General features: G+C 49.6%; 1 protein-coding gene across 1 annotated transcript; it reads left to right on the top strand.

Moving 5' to 3' along the window:
* Positions 1-902: 902 nt before the first annotated feature.
* LOC115656543 (E3 ubiquitin-protein ligase TRIM56-like) lies at positions 903-11,084 on the top strand. Its single transcript, XM_030573361.1, is given in 3 exon segments — positions 903-954; positions 7,799-8,756; positions 8,758-11,084. Coding segments are annotated over 3 exon segments (2,082 nt in total). The 5' UTR covers positions 903-940; the 3' UTR covers positions 9,868-11,084.
* Positions 11,085-16,015: the final 4,931 nt, after the last annotated feature.

Below are 16,015 nucleotides of genomic sequence, written 5' to 3' on the forward strand. Positions count from 1 at the left end.
CCACCCTCTGCCCTTCCTCCCCTCATTCCTCCTGCCCCTAGTCCTCCCCATCCCTTCCTCCCCACCCCCTGCCCTTCTTCCCTCCCTGCCCCCATCCCTTCCCCTGCCCTGCCTCCCTCCTGCCCCGTCCTCCCCACCCCCTGCCCTTCTTCCCTCCCTGCCCCCATCCATTCATCCCTCGCCCCCCTCCCGTCCTGCCTTCCTCCCTCCTGCTCCCAGTCCTCCCCAACCCCTGCCCTTCCTCCCCACCCCTTACCCCTGCCCTTCTTCCCTCCCTGCCCCATCCCTTCCTCCCTCGCCCCCCGCCCCAGTCCTCCCCACCCCCTGCCCTTCCTTCCCTAATTCCTCCTGCCCCTAGTCCCCCCCACCCCTCACCCCCTGCCCCTCTTCCCTCCCTGCCTCCCTCATCCCTTCCCCTGCCCTGCCCCCAGTCCTCGCCACCCCCTGCCCTTCCTCCCCTAATTCCTCCTGCCCCTAGTCCCCCCTGCCCTTCTTCCCTCCCTGCCTCCCTCCTGCCCCAGTCCTCGCCACCCCCTGCCCTTCCTCCCCTAATTCCTCCTGCCCCTAGTCCCCCCTGCTCTTCTTCCCTCCCTGCCTCCCCCCATCTCTTCCCCTGCCCTGCCACCCTCCTGCCCCCAGTCCTCCCCACCCCCTGCCCTTCCTCCCCTAATTCCTCCTGCCCCTAGTCCCCCCTGCCCTTCTTCCCTCCCTGCCTCCCCCATCCCTTCCCCTGCCCTGCCACCCTCCTGCCCCCAGTCCTCCCCGCCCCCATCCCTTCCTCCCTCGCCCCCAGGCCTCCCCACGCAGCTTTTCCCCGCCCCGCCGTTGGCGGGCGGCGGGCGCCGGGCGCTAAGACTCGGACCGGGAGGAGGCGGAGCGGCTCCCGGAAGTGCGGTGCCGCCGCCGCCGCCGGCCGGGCCTGCGCAGCTCGGGAGCGGGAATGGCGCTGCCCCGGTAGCGCGCGGCGCGGCGGCCGCGCGGGAGGGAGGGAGTGTGGCGGGGCGGGGCGGGGCCAGAGCCTGGAACCTGCCGTGTGCGGCGCCCCCCTCTCCCCCCCCGGCCGCTGCGGGCGGGAAGCGGCGCTGGCGCTGGGCGGCCCGTGTGGGGTGACCCCGCGCGCTGCCAGCCGAGCCCCTCGGGGCTGTTTATTGGACCGGTTCAGCCGTGGCCGGAGGCTGCCTCGGGACTAGGTGCCGCCCGGCGGGCGCTGTACGGCGGGGGGTCGCCGCCTTTTTCGTGCCGGGCCCCTCAACAGGCTGTAAAACGCCAGGGCCCGGCTGGGGGGGCCTTGGGCGGGGGCATAATTTTAGTTCTGTCGGGGGGGGCAGGGGCTGATGGGCTCGAGCCAGCTGTGCACAGCAGGGCGCAGGCAGGGAGCCCCACCCCCAGCCACGGGGCCACAACCAAACATACAACTCAAGCGGGGCACTCAGCTCAGAAAGCCTGAAAACCGCTGAGGGTGCAGGCGGGGGGAACCAGGGGCTCTCGGGGCAGTTCCCTGCTTTAGCGGGGGGCGCTGGGGATCCCGCTGCAGAGTCACGGCTGTGGACACACAGGATGGCCCCAATCCCCGCTACACACAGTTTACAATGTAACTTGAATGACCAGATTTAGAAATATAGGTGCCTGTCTCGTGTGTGCATCTAACTGCTGCCAGCGCATGCATGGATCAGGTAACCGCCCATGCAAATGGCTGGATAAACAATGGGCAGAAATAGCCTTAACAGAGCACAGCCTAATTTTTTTATGAACTACTGAGTGATGCTTAATGCAGCATTAATCTTAGGGTACGTCTATACTACGGGATTATTCCGATTTTACATAAACCGGTTTTGTAAAACAGATTGTATAAAGTCGAGTGCACGCGGCCACACTAAGCACATTAATTCGGCGGTGTGCGTCCATGTACCGAGGCTAGTGTTGATTTCCGGAGCGTTGCACTGTGGGTAGCTATTCCATAGCCATCCCATAGTTCCCGCAGTCTCCTTCGCCCCTTGGAATTCTGGGTTGAGATCCCAGTGCCTGATGGGGCAAAAAACATTGTCACAGGTGGTTCTGGGTGCAGCCTCACCCCTCCCTCCATGAAAGCAGCAGATAACCGTTTCACGCCTTTTTTTCCTGCGTGAACTGTGCAAACGCCATAGCACAGCAAGCATGGATCCTGCTCAGATCAAGACCGCAATCGTGGACATTGTAAACACCTCGCGCATTCTCGTGCAGTCTATGCTGAACCAGGACCTGCAAAGCCAGGCAAGGAGGAGGCGGCTACGGCAGCGTGGTGATGAGAGGAATGAGGACATGGACACAGAATTCTCTCAAACCGTGGGCCCCTGCACTTTGAAGATCCTGCTGGTAATGGGGCAGGTTCTAGCCATTGAACGCCGATTTTGGGCCCAGGAAACAAGCACAGACTGGTGCGACTGCATAGTTCTGCAAGTTTGGGACGATTCGTAGTGGCTGCGAAACTTTCGCATGCGTAAGGGCACTTTCATGGAACTTTGTGACTTGCTTTCCCCTGCCCTGAAACGCCAGAATACCAACATGAGAGCAGCCCTAGCAGTGGAGAAGCGAGTAGCAATAGCCCTCTGGAAGCTTGCAACGCCGACAGCTACCAGTCAGTCGGGAATCAATTTGAAGTGGGAAAATCTACTGTGGGGGCTGCTGTGATGCAAGTAGCCAAAGCAATCATTAAGCTGCTGCTATGAAAGGTTGTGACTCTGGGAAACGTGCAGGTCATAGTGGATGGCTTTGCTGCAATGGGATTCCCTAACTCTGTGTGTGTGTGTGTGGGGGGGGCGATAGATGGAACCCATATCCCTATCTTGGCACCGGAGCACCAGGGCACCCAGTACGTAAACCGCAAGGGATACTTTTCAATGGTGCTGCAAACACTGGTGGATCACAAGGGACGTTTCACCAACATCCACGTGGGATGGCCAGGAAGGGTTCATGACACTCGCGTCTTCAGGAACACTACTCTGTTTAAACGGCTGCAGCAAGGAAATTACTTCCCAGATCAGAAAATAACAGTTGGAGATGTTGAAATGCCTGTTGTTATCCTGGGGGACCCAGCCTACCCCTTGATGCCATGGCTCATGAAGCCATACACAGGCAGCCTGGACAGTAGTCAGGAGCTGTTCAACTACAGGCTGAGCAAGTGCAGAATGGTGGTAGAGTGTGCATTTGGCCCTTTAAAGGCGCGCTGGCGCACCTTACTGACTCGCTTAGACCTCAGCCAAACCAATGTCCCCATTGTTATTGCTGCTTGCTGTGTGCTCCACAGTCTCTGAGAGAGTAAGGAAGAGACCTTTATGGTTGGGTGGGAGGCTGAGGCAAATCACCTGGCCGCTGATTACGTGCAGCCAGACACCAGGGCGATTAGAAGAGCACACCACGAAGCGGTGCACATCAGAGAAGCTTTGAAAACGAGTTTCATCACGGGCCAGGGTACGGTGTGACTGTTGTGTTTGTTTCCCCTTGATGAACCCCCCCCCCTTGATTGACTCATTCCCTGCAAGCAACCCACCCTCCCCCTTTGATTACAGCTTACTTAAGGAAATAAAGTCACTATTGTTTAAAAATCATGTTCTTTATTAAAAAGTCATTATAAAAAGAGGGAGAGAACTGACAAGGTATCCTGGGTATGGTTTGGGAGGAGGATAGGAGGGAAGGAAAAGGCCACTAAAAATATTTCAAAGTAATGACAGCCTTTTGGTTGGGCTGTCAACGGGAGTGGAGTGGGCGGGTGCACGAAGCCTTCCCCCATGTGTTCTTACACGTCTGGGTGAGGAAGATATGGAACGTGGAGAGTGGTGAGGGTGGTTACACAGGGGCTGCAGCGGCACTCTGTGACCCTGCTGCTGTTCCTGAAGCTCCGCCAGACATCGGAGGATGTCAGTTTGATCATGCAGCAGCCCCAGCGTTGCATCCCACCACTGCTGATCTTCCTGCCTACACCTCTGATCTTCCTGCCGCCACCTCTCGTCTCGAGCGTCTCTCCTCTCCTCACGTTGGTCCCTGCTGTCCTGGCGTTCACTGGCATCTTTCCTGTAATTTGATACCACGTCCTTCCACTCATTCAGATGAGCTCTTTCACTGCGGGTTACTTCTATGATATCTGAGAACATTTCGCCTCATGTCTTTTTTTTCCTCCGCATTATCTGAGATAGCCTTCGGGATGGAGTAGGGAGGCTTGAAAAATTTGCAGCTGCCTGAGGGAGGTAAAAAAGGGAGAGAAGTATTTAAAAAGATACATTTTACAGAACAATGGTTATACGCTTTCACAGTGAACAATATAGCACATGAGTTTTCACTAAAGGTTGCATTTTGCATCTTAATCTTGAGTGCCTGCGGCTCTGGTGTTAGAGATTTCACAGACGCAGGTCCGGGCAACAGAATTCAGCTTGCGTGCAGCCATGGTAAGCCATTGTCTTTCGGCTTCTGCAGCCTTCATATACACAGTGCCCTCCTTTCCCAAATACCAAGCAAATCCCGTTCAGTGCTGCTGCTTTCCTGTTAACATGCAGCAGCAGAAACCACCCCCCCCCATCCAATTCTCTGGGATGATCGCTTTACTCCTCCCCCCACCGCGTGGCTGGTATCATGGAAGATCACTGCTAATCACCCCCCTTCCCCTCCCATCGTGTGGCTGGTAGCAGGGAAGATCCCTGGTAGCTCAGCACCATTACCTCCCCTCCCCTCTCCTCCCCCCCCCCCCCGCCGCTTGGCTACCTGCAAGGAAGGATTTCTTTTAAGCAACAGGCTAACAGCCCAGTAGGAATGGCCATCTCTGTCCCCTTAATTAAATTCCTGAATTTCAACCAGGTTACCATGAACAGTATCACTCTCCTGAGGATAACACAGCGAGATAAAGAACAGATGTTGCTTGAATGCCAGCAATCACCGTGACCATACACAGCTAGGCTTTGTCATGCAATGATACCAGATTACTTGCTACATGCATGGTGTGGTCAAGTGTCTTACTATGGTGGACAGAATAAGGCTGCCTTGCCCAGAAACCTGCAAAGGCTTTTGGAGTACCTCCAGGAGAGCTTCATGGAGATGTCCCTGGAGGATTTCTGCTCCATCCCCAGACATGTTAATAAACTTTTCCAATAACTGTACTGGCCGTGAATGCATCCCAAGTCCTCAGGGCAAATCAATCATTAAAAAACGCTTGCTTTTAAACCATGTTTTATATTTACAAAGGTACACTCACCAGAGGTCGCTTTCATGGCTTCATTGTCTGGGCTACTGGCTTGGGAGAGCTGGGAGGGTAATTCCGTCTGGATGAGAGAAAGCTCCTGGCTGTTGGGGAGAACGGAGTGGTGTGTGCTCTCTGCAAGCTCGTCCTCCTCTTCCTCCTCCTCCTCATCTTCCCCTTCCGCAGAATCCTCAGCCATGGCTGAGATTACCACCCCCACCTCGGAATCCACAGACAGGGGTGGGGTAGTGGTGGCAGACCCGCCTAGAATTGCATGCAGCTCAGCGTAGAAGCGGCATGTTTTCAGCCCTGCCCCGGACCTTCTGTTTGCTTCTTTGGTTTTCTGATAGGCTTGTCTGAGCTCCTTAACTTTCACTCTGCACTGCACTGAGTCCCTGGTGCAGCCTTTCTCCATCATGGCCTTGGAAATTTTTTCAAATGTATTTTTCATTTTGTCTTTTGGAACGGAGTTCTGTTAGCGCAGAATCCTCTCCCCATATAACGATCAGATCCAGTACCTCCCGTGCGGTCCATGCTGGAGCTCTTTTTCGATTCTCAGGAGACTGCATTGCTACCTGTGCTGATGAGCTCTGCGTGGTCACCTGTGCTGGTGAGCTCTCCATGCTGGCCAAACAGGAAATGAAATTCAGAAGTTCGTGGGGCTTTTCCTGTCTATGTGGCCAGTGCATCCGAGTTCAGATTGCTGTCCAGAGCGGTCACAGTGGTGCACTGTGGGATACCGCCCGGAGGCCAATACCATCGATTTGCAGCCACGCTAACCCTAATCTGATATGGTAATACCGATTTCAGCGCTACTCCTCTCGTCGGGGAGGAGTACAGAAACCAGTTTAAAAAGCCCTTTGTATCAATATAAAGGGCCTCGTTGTGTGGATAGGTGAAGCGTTAAATCGGTTTAACTCTGCTAAAATCGGTTTAAACGCGTAGTGTAGACGAGGCCTTACTGCTGTCACAGGCAGACCGCCTCTCAAATGCCCCTTTGTGGCTTGAGATGGCTTTGCAGCAGCCATGCTTCAACTTCCCCTTTCAGGTGGCTTCTTAAATAAACTCCACAGGGGCTTTTTGCCCAGTAATGCCTTCCCTCCCAGGGTCTAATTAATTGACATAAGAGACAAAACAAAACTCAGTTGTGGGGCTTCTCGTTATCCCTGGAGTCTGTTCTCTGAAGCTGTTTCTTGCCTTGGCAGACCACTGTTGGACCTACCTGCCTGGAGGGTTTTTTGTTTTTGTTTTTTTTTTAACTGCTGTGGAGGTTGCTCTCTCTGGCCCTCAGCTTTCTTCAGCTCCTCTGGCTCTGAGGTTCAAATCATACTGCATGATCTGGGGTTTCCTTCAAGAGCCTCCCATGGCTTTCTCTCCCTGAGCATCCCATTTCCATACACCCCCCCCTCCCCGGGAATCAGCTGATCCCTGCTCAGGTGTGCCTGTCTAGTAACTAGGATTGGCTGGACCTAGGTCTCTAGCCCTTAAATGGGCTTGCTACCATTTTACACTAACCATATGTTTTGTCATGACATAAGTTAAAGTATTTTGTGATGAATCAAAATAAAATTAATGTGCCTGTTTTTAAGTTGTCCCAGATATCTATGATACGCCAAGACAGGATTCACTATAGATTTTGAAGAATAATCTATTTGGGTCTTCACTTACTTAGAGAAAAGTGTCTCCATCAGAGGTGTACCCATTTTTATTTTACATCCACTGGCAAAAAACACTAGGCGCCAGAAACCACTACCTTACAGTGAAGTTCTGGGAGGAAAGCACTAATTGGCTTCTGAGGGTGTGCTATAGACATAAGTCAAATTGGTTTTTATACTGAAATATTCACCCAACTAAAGATTTAGGTGGTTAATTTAGTTTCACAGCATCAACACAACTCCTTGAACTTTGTTTTGGGATGAAGTAATTATTTGCTGTGTTAATTTGATGGTTTGATTAAACTGATGATTTAATGCCAGTATTGCTGCTAACAAACTTTATTTCTGACCTTAATATGATAATTGCATCGTATTGTCCATAATTGGTTTGTTAGAATTTGTAATAGCCTAATCTTTGTGGTATGTTCTAAAATTCATAAAAAACAGAGTTCCTTCAGTAAGTAATTTGGGTCAGAGTACTAGAGAACTTCAGTGTGTCAGCTGATCCAACTCAGATCCCAGATAGTTTCTTCCTTAAATTAGCCTAGTTCTCTCACCTGCCATTCCTTGTGTCTGTCTAGACTATACATTTTAGTAATTTTGGGGATAAAATTCCTGGATGCTCAACAATTTCTTGCCTATGTCCCCAGGGCAAATAGATTCAAACATTTCTGCAGTGTCAGGAAGCAAAAATTTCCATAGGTGTTCACTAAAGATACTCATCCAGCTAAACAGAAGCATGCACAAGGACAGATATATGATGCAGGCCTGACCCTGTCTCCCACTCCTCATATATCTGCTTCTCTCCTTCCCCTTGTTCCTCCCATGTGTCACTCTGGCTTTTTCTTGGGATTGCAGCCTTCAGCAGGACTGTCACTCAGATGGTGTGTGTAGAAATAAGATGAGTGCATTTTGACTCTTCTCTTTGTTTTGTTTCCAGGCCTCATTTGGATGGAGCAATGGCTCTAACCTTTATGTCCTTACAAGAATTAATCAAGGAGGATTTCCTGACCTGTAAAATCTGCTATGATCTCTACACAGTGCCAAAGATCCTTCCGTGTCTGCACAGTTACTGCCAGCATTGCCGGGAACCACTAGTGAGGGACAGAGCCCTCCAGTGTCTTGAGTGCCGGCTGCAAACAGATGTCCCAGGAGGTGCCTCATCTCTGAAAACCAACTTCTTCATCGACAGCCTACTGGAGTTGTTCCAGATTAAACGCAACAGGGACTTGGCCTGCACAGTCTGCTCAGATGCCCAGAAGATCTTGACTGCCACTGCCCGTTGCCTAGACTGCAAGGATTTCTTGTGCCAGTCATGCACTCAGGGCCATTGCTGCTCCCGTCTCACTCTTCATCACAAGGTGGTGAAGCTTGAGTTTCTAGCTGGGGAGTATGATGCTGAGATGAGGCTGCTTCAGGAGCTGTGCTGCCAGGACCACCAGCAGGAAGCTCTGCGATTCTTCTGTGACACCTGCAGTGCTCCCATCTGCAGGGACTGCCGCATGCTAGACCATTTCCAGCACAAGGTGGTCTCTATGGCAAATGCTGTGCAGCGGGAAAAGCCTTCTGTTGAGCAGCTAATTGACAGCCTGGCAGGAACGATAACATGCATCTCTGAGCAGGAAGAAGCTGTGGAGGAGATAGTAGATAAGTTGAAAACATCAGGAGAGAACATAAAGGAGAGGATCAGCAGATATGTGGATGATTTTATTGACTATCTCCTGGCCCAGAAAGAAGATATTCTGGGCGAGCTGTCTGCTTTTCTAACTCAGCAAATGGAAAGTTGTCGCCTGGTGAAAGAGGAGCTCCAGAACCAAAGAGAGAAAGCAATCAGCACAAAGGAGTTCTCTCAAAGGGTCCTCTATGTGGGAAAGGACTATGAGATCTTACACCTGGAGGGGCATGATAAGGAATCGGATTCAGGAGCTCCAGACATATATGCCAGGGAAACTAGAGAGCCAAATCCCTGAATTGGCCATAGCCTGGGATCAGCCAGAAATGCTGTCTGAGGCAGCACTTTTCAGTCTAGTGTTTCCTGGGGAACATCCTAAAGGAGACATGGAAACTGTTTTTGAGCCAGATAGCGAGGCATCTGCTTCCCCCAGTGAGGAGTCTGAAGATGACTCAGTCTTGCCTGTGGACTCGGAAGAAGACTCCTGTCCAAGCTCTGAAGAGAGTGCTTCTGACACTCCCAACAAGAACCCCTCTTGTTGTAGCAGACGCAGTAAAAGGCCTAAGCGTGTCTGCACTTTCGAGGTAGACCAGTGCTGCTCCCAAGTAAAGCCCAATATCACAGGGATTGCTGTTCTGCCTCATGCTGGTGGCATTCTCCTGTTGGATCAGGAGAATGATGAGATAAAGCAGTACAGTGCCGGTGAGCACTTTCAGCAATCAATACCTCTGCCAGACTCAGACGGTGTCTTCTGTGGCATTTCGCTCTGTGGAGATGTTCTAGCTTGCTCTTCAGATTCCTTCCTCTTCTTCCTGACCCTTGAGGGCAAGTTTCTGCACAAGTTGCTGCTAAGGGGATCTGAGTCTTCCTATGCTATCACCTCCTATGAGGACTCCTATATTGTGGTGAGTGAGGGCACACGCTGCTCCATCTCCCTTTACAGCTCTTCAGGACACTGCGTGGGCAGGGTGGCACCCACAGATTACCATGGGGGGAAGTTCCTTTTCATTGCCATCAATGACTGGGAGGAATTCATTGTCTCAGACTTCATCAAGAAGCAGATCGTCATCATTGAGAAGTCTGGGCTGATCCTCAATGTGCTGAAAACCTCACCCTCGCTGCTGACAAAGCCGTTCAGTGTATGCGTGGACATGTCCAGTAACATTTTTGTGGTCGATCAGTTGAAGGTGATTAAATTTTCCCCAGATGGTGAGATGGGGGAGGTAGTATTGAGCAACCAAATTCGGCAGAAGAGACCCCGTGTCCTTGCTGTGGATGATGGCGGGCGCCATGTTCTGATGCAGGAGGATGGTTACGTCCACATTTATTGCTTCTAGTTCACACCCTAGGAGCATGTGGTCTGAGTGCCCCAAAGTAGCTGGTTCTGTAACCTCAGGTCCCAAAACCTTGTGTTAATAGAGCGCCAGAGTAATCCCACTAGTACTGTCACCTCCAGATGTGTTACAGAGCTTTAGCCCTGACTCTGGGTGTCAGTGGAGCAGACATGTCTGGGCAGGAGTCTTTGTGCTCCAAGGGTTTTAAAAATAATCAGAGCCCAGGGGAGCTGGAGGTAGAAATAATATTTCACTAACTGAGATGAGATCCATATTGCCAAAACATTCTACACTCTTCCAGCTCACTTGCCAGTTTATGCGGGGGACACTGCAATGTTATAGTCAGTGCTATCAGTGCCTGAGGTGAACAGCTGGAGAGCTGGGAATAATGGCCAGCTCTAAAGAAATGGCAGAAGGGAAATGCCTTTGCTTAATGTGCATTTGGTAGTTGGCACTGATGGATGACAGGTGCCTTTTAACTGTTTCACTTTACAGTAACATCTCTTACCTCTGCATCAGCGATGTGAGCTAATAGAACTCTGATTTCCACTTTCACTCTTCTGGAGTGTGTCCCAGATTAAGGGAATGTTCAGAAAAATGACCTACTTCTGTCTCTCAGCATCCCCTTTGCCATCTTAGCCCAACCAGCCACTGAATTTCTTTCTCTTCCACCCCCCCATACAAGTCAGAGTCCTCCTTGAGCAGGATGAGCAAACATCACAAAGGAACGTTACACCTGCCAGAGGCTGTGGGAACCTGGTCTCAGCATTGGAAGTATCCAGGGAACCTGACCAGCCCCACAAGTGTGAAAAGGTAAAATGGCTAGAACTGTATCTAAAGATCCCAAGCAGAAAGCACCCAGCCTTGCTGCAGCCAAGGACTGGTTAGTGCATCCATTGGGAAGGCGGTGGCAGTCACCTCAGCTCAATAGGTGATGCAGCCTCTTACATTCCTTTTCTGTTTAGCCTGTTGAATCCAGGCAGAGCAGTCAGTGCTTGAGCACGTCTCAGCTTTTGTTTATATTTAGGGATAGAGACTAATGATTCCTATTGCATTCCAGCTTATCCTACTGTTAACACTCAAACAGAAATGATTGTTTTACACTAACACTTTTATGCATTTGGATAATTAATAGAGCCTCATGCTCAGGGCCGTCCTTAGGATTTATGGGGCCCTATGCAGTATTATTAAACTGGTGCCCCATGCCGGATGGCAACCCAAGCTCACAGCCTGGTGGGGGAGGGGGAGGAGGGACTTGAGAGCAAAGGATAATGAGATGCCCAGCCTGCCTCATGGTGGCGGAGAGTCACAGTTCCCAGCAGAGACTTCCATGCACTCTCCCTCATGCAGAATGGACATGAAGAAAGTACTTAATTAAAAGCACTAAAATTTGTGAATAAAAAATGTCAGTCACAGGTTTTTTGATATGCCCTGAAGTTTGTCAGAGATTTATTTGCAAAAACTTCATAGTAAGGGTGAGTCAGCTCTCCTGCTGAATACAACATTACATATAATGGAATACATGATGCAGCTCTTCTCTGTTTTACATTTTCTTCATCAGTATTTCTAAGTTGAATTTATATTTTAAATGTACTCAAATCTTAAGCCAGCATTCCAGATTACTACATATTTAACTCACTGAAACAAAGACATTCTTTTAAATTAATCAGAGAGGTTTAGTGTGTTCATAACAATGTTCATTGCTTTTAGAAAAAGGGAACAGTAATTTACTTTGTGTGATCTCCATAACAAGAGACATGGTTATGAAATTTCACCAACTTTAAAAAAATATGTTTCCAAAGATTTTAGGTATAACAAGTATTTTGTCTTACTAAGTTACTGATTTTGCTGGAGGGTTCTTTTAAAACTAGTTTGTCAGATAGTCAGAAGTAAAGAAAGGGAACTCTTTGTCCAGCTATCTGGAAGGGAAGGACTGTTGTCCCTTTAAGGGCTCTCTTCAGTGGGGAGTGGGGGGAGGAGTGGTGAAGGGATGGACAGAAAGGACAGGAAGACTTGGAAGCACTTTTTTTTTTTAACTATAGTAATTAAAATGTGTATTTTAGATAAGGGAGTCTTTTGAAGGATTTATTTAAAAAACTATGTGTGAAGATCCACACATTTAAGGCTAAAGATGATTGTGCATCTAAAACTCTATGCAAGCATTTTTTAGAAATGTGATTTTATAATCTTCACCAGCTCACTAATTAAATATTTTTAAAGCAAATTTTAAACTAAGATCCTGTAGACTGACATGTGCTGTGTAAATATTATATTAATGCACAACTGTTTTTGTCAGTAAAGTCAGAAACTGACAGTATAAAAATTTATTTGGGCATAAGCTTTCGTGGACATCTGATGAAATGGGTTCTAGTCCACAAAAGCTTATGCCCAAATAATTTGTTAGTCTTTGAGGTGACATAAGGACTCCTTGTTTTTGCTGATACAGACTAATAGGACTACCACTCTGAAACCTGTCAGTATATACCTTGGGGTTGGCAAATGCCTGTTAAATGGCTTTATTACCCCTTGAATATCTCTTTAACAGTTTCAATGTTGTGCTAATAGGTCTGGCAGGCTGGAGGTTTTTTCACTTTTAACTACTAGATTCCCTCCCAAGGAAGACTCACCAGGCTAGAGCAGCCATCTGTGGGAGCCTGCAGGAAGGGTCAGAACAGGGATAGGAAAACAAGAGGGTGGACACTAAGACCCAGTGGTGCCCCAAATTTTCAGGTGCCCTACGCAGCTGTCTATGCCTAAGGACGGCCCTGCTCATGCTTTCCCTTATGAACTCTGTGGGAGCTATTTAGGCATTTGTCTTTGGGCTTTGTTTTAACACTTGCTGGCAAATGTGTTCTCTGACACAGATTTTCAAGGACCTAGCCACGTGCACTGTTGTGTAGACATGCATTCTCTCACGCACTCATGCACACACACATTAGTATTCATGTATGTGCATACAAAATTACTAAAGATAGTTAAGACCCAGGCAGACTTTAAAGAGCTGCAAAAGGATCTATCAAAACTGGGTGACTGGGCAACAAAATGGCAGATGAAATTTAATGTTGATAAATGCAAAGTAATGCACATTGGAAAGCATAATCCCAACTATACATATAAAAGTATGGGGTCTAAATTAGCTATTACCGCTCAAGAAAGAGATATTGGAGTCATTGTGAATAGTTCTCTTAAAACATCCACTCAATGTGCGGTGGCAGTCAAAAAAGCAAACAGAATGCTGGGAATAATTAAGAAAGGGATAAATAATAGGACAGAAAATATGTTGCCTCTGTATAAATCCATGGTATGCCCACATCTTCAATACTGTGTGCAGATGTGGTTGCCCCGTCTCAAAAAAGATATATTGGACTTGGAAAAGGTTCAGAAAAGGGCAACAAAAATTATTAGGGGTATGGAATGGCTTCCGTATAAGGAGAGATTAATAAGGCTGGGACTTTTAAGCTTGGAAAAGAGACGGCTAAGGGGAGATATGATTGAGGTCTATAAAATCATGACTGGTGTAGAGAAAATAGATAAGGAAGTGTTGTTTAGTACTACTTAACACAGGAACTAGGGTCACCAATGAAATTAATAGGCAACAGGTTTAAAACAAATAAAAGGAAGTATTCACACAACTCACCGTCAACCTGTGGAACTCCTCGTCAGAGGATGTTGTGAAGGCCAGACCATAACAGGGTTCAAAAAAGAACTAGATATTAGCCAGGATGGGCAGTGTAAGCTGGTCGTGTCGGGGCTCGTCCCTCTCAGGCGCGGCGGGGAGCCAGGGCGCCTCCTTACGCACTGCAGTCCGGGTAGGCTTAGCCCCTCGGCAGGTGTTGAGTGGGGTACAAGGTCTGTAAACAAGGTAGAGCCCCGGCCCTCTAGCCGGGGTTGGGGCTCTCAAAGTAGATAAGCCCCAGCCCTTGGACAGGGCGGGCAGTAATAGTTCAGGCTCAGGCCTCTAGCAGGGGCTGAGCAAACACAGTATCAGCCCAGGGCCCTTGGCTCAGGCGGGGCACCAAACACAAGTCTAGTTCGCTCTGGCCCTTTGGTCAGGGCAGAGCAGAGCAGTGGCAAAGTCAAAGGGACCCAGCCCTTGGTCCGGGCGGGGCACCAAACACAAGTCTAACTAGCTCTGGCCCTTTGGGTCAAGGCAGAGCAGTGGCAATAGGCGGGAAGAGGGGGAGTCTGCCACCCGGTTACAGGTGGCAGGGGGAACGCAGGCCCTCCCACTCCTCTGCGTTCCAGCCCGGGGCCCTAGCAGAGGTCAAGACCCGCTGTGGTCAGTGGGGATCCTGGCCGCAACACACTGACATGGGTTCGGGCTCTTCAGCAGCCAAACCAGGGTCGGCTACCCCCGGGCTACTTCCAACCTCCCCCTCTCTGGGTACCTGGTCCTTGCCAGCGTCATCTGGTGGGTCCCAGATCATGGGTTCCTCCGGGTACCGGTCGTGGGGAAGCTAAGGCCACTCCTCGGGGTATCGGGCACACGGCAGGTCAGGCCGACGTTCCTCCGGGTACCGGGTCTGAGGCAAGTCCAGCCAGCGTTCCTCTGGGTAGCAGGCACGAGGCAGGTCCGGGCAGCGCTCCTCCGGGTAATGGGCACGGGGCAGGTCAGGCCAGCGCTCCTCTGGGTAGTGGGCGCGGGGCAGGTCCGGCCCGGCGGGAGCCCAGGCACCAGCGTCTGTCCTCTCCGGCAGCCTGCACCCAACTGAGCGCTGGGGCCGGGCTTTTATACTTCCTGTCCCACCCCTTGACTTCCGGGGGGCGGGGACAGGCCGTGCTGACTCCGCTCACTGAGGCACCTGCTCTGGCTCGTCCCTCTCAGGCGCGGCGGGGAGCCAGGGTGCCTCCTTACAGGCAGGAATGGTGTTTGCCAGAAGCTGGGAATGAGCGACAGAATGGATCACTTGATTACCTGTTTTGTTCATTCCCTCTGGGGTACCCAGAATTGGCCATTGTTGGAAGACAGGCTAAAGGGCTAGATGGACCTTTGGTCTGACCCAGTAGGGCCATTCTTATGTTATGTACAACACATTCTCATGTGTCCTTGTACACAGAAATGCAGTTGTGCACACAGTCCATATGTTGGTCCAATAGTATGTTGTCCTCATTTCTTTCCATGATAGTATCTCCAGAATCATTCGTCATTGCGTCCCTTCTGTTACCCCGTCCCCCATTTCCTCATTAACCCACCCTCCAACTTTGCTGAGATTTGTTATGGAAGGCTCATACTTTTCAACATTGTAGAGTCTGTGAAAATGCTTAGTGTGCAGCAGCTCTTCACCGGTAATAAAGTGTCATAACCTGAGAATTAGGGACTGTTCCTGCCATGGTCTAGGATGTCATGCCTCTGCGGATGGAGCCCAAAACCGCCTTATGCTATATTTCAGTCATTTCACATTAACTCCCCACCTGTTCCCTCTGCCTCTCCCCACCCTCGCTGCCACCTTTATTCCAGCATTAAAATACCAACCTGCACATTTCTCTATTATAGTAGAATAGCATTTATATTGCACACTAGACATGTTCATTCATTAGATTAATAGATTCATAGTTTAAGGCTGGAAGGGACTATTAGATCTAGTTTGGCCTTTGTGATCCAGGCCATTCAGTTTCATCCACTTTCCCCTGTATTGAACCCAATAGCTTTTGTTTGACTAAAGCATCTTCCAGAGAGGCATCCACTTTGAATATGAAGACAGCAAGAGATGGAGTTGGTTCCAATGTTTAATCACGCTCACTGTTAAAAGAACTGCCTTATTTCTAATTTGAATTTGTTTGGCATCAACTTCCAACCATTACTTCTTGTTACTCCTTTCTCCTAAAGAATTCTTTAGCACCCTGTATTTTCTCCCTATGGAGGTAGTTAAATGCTAATCAAGTCACCACTCACATCTTCTTTGAAGTAAGATAAGCAGATGGAGCTATTTAAGTCTCACTGTAAAAGAACCGTACATCTCCAACCTTTATATAGTTTTTGTGGCTCTTTCCTGCACACACTGATTTTTCAACATGTTTTAAATAATATAGACACCAGAACTGGACAGTATTCTTGTGCTGGTCTCACCAATGCCATATACAGAGGTAGAAATCTCTCAGCTACTCATTATTCCTCTGTTTATATGTTCATGGATCATATTAGCCCTTTTTG

The sequence above is a fragment of the Gopherus evgoodei genome, chromosome 8, assembly GCF_007399415.2.
Source record: "Gopherus evgoodei ecotype Sinaloan lineage chromosome 8, rGopEvg1_v1.p, whole genome shotgun sequence".
Lineage (NCBI taxonomy): Eukaryota > Metazoa > Chordata > Testudines > Testudinidae > Gopherus > Gopherus evgoodei.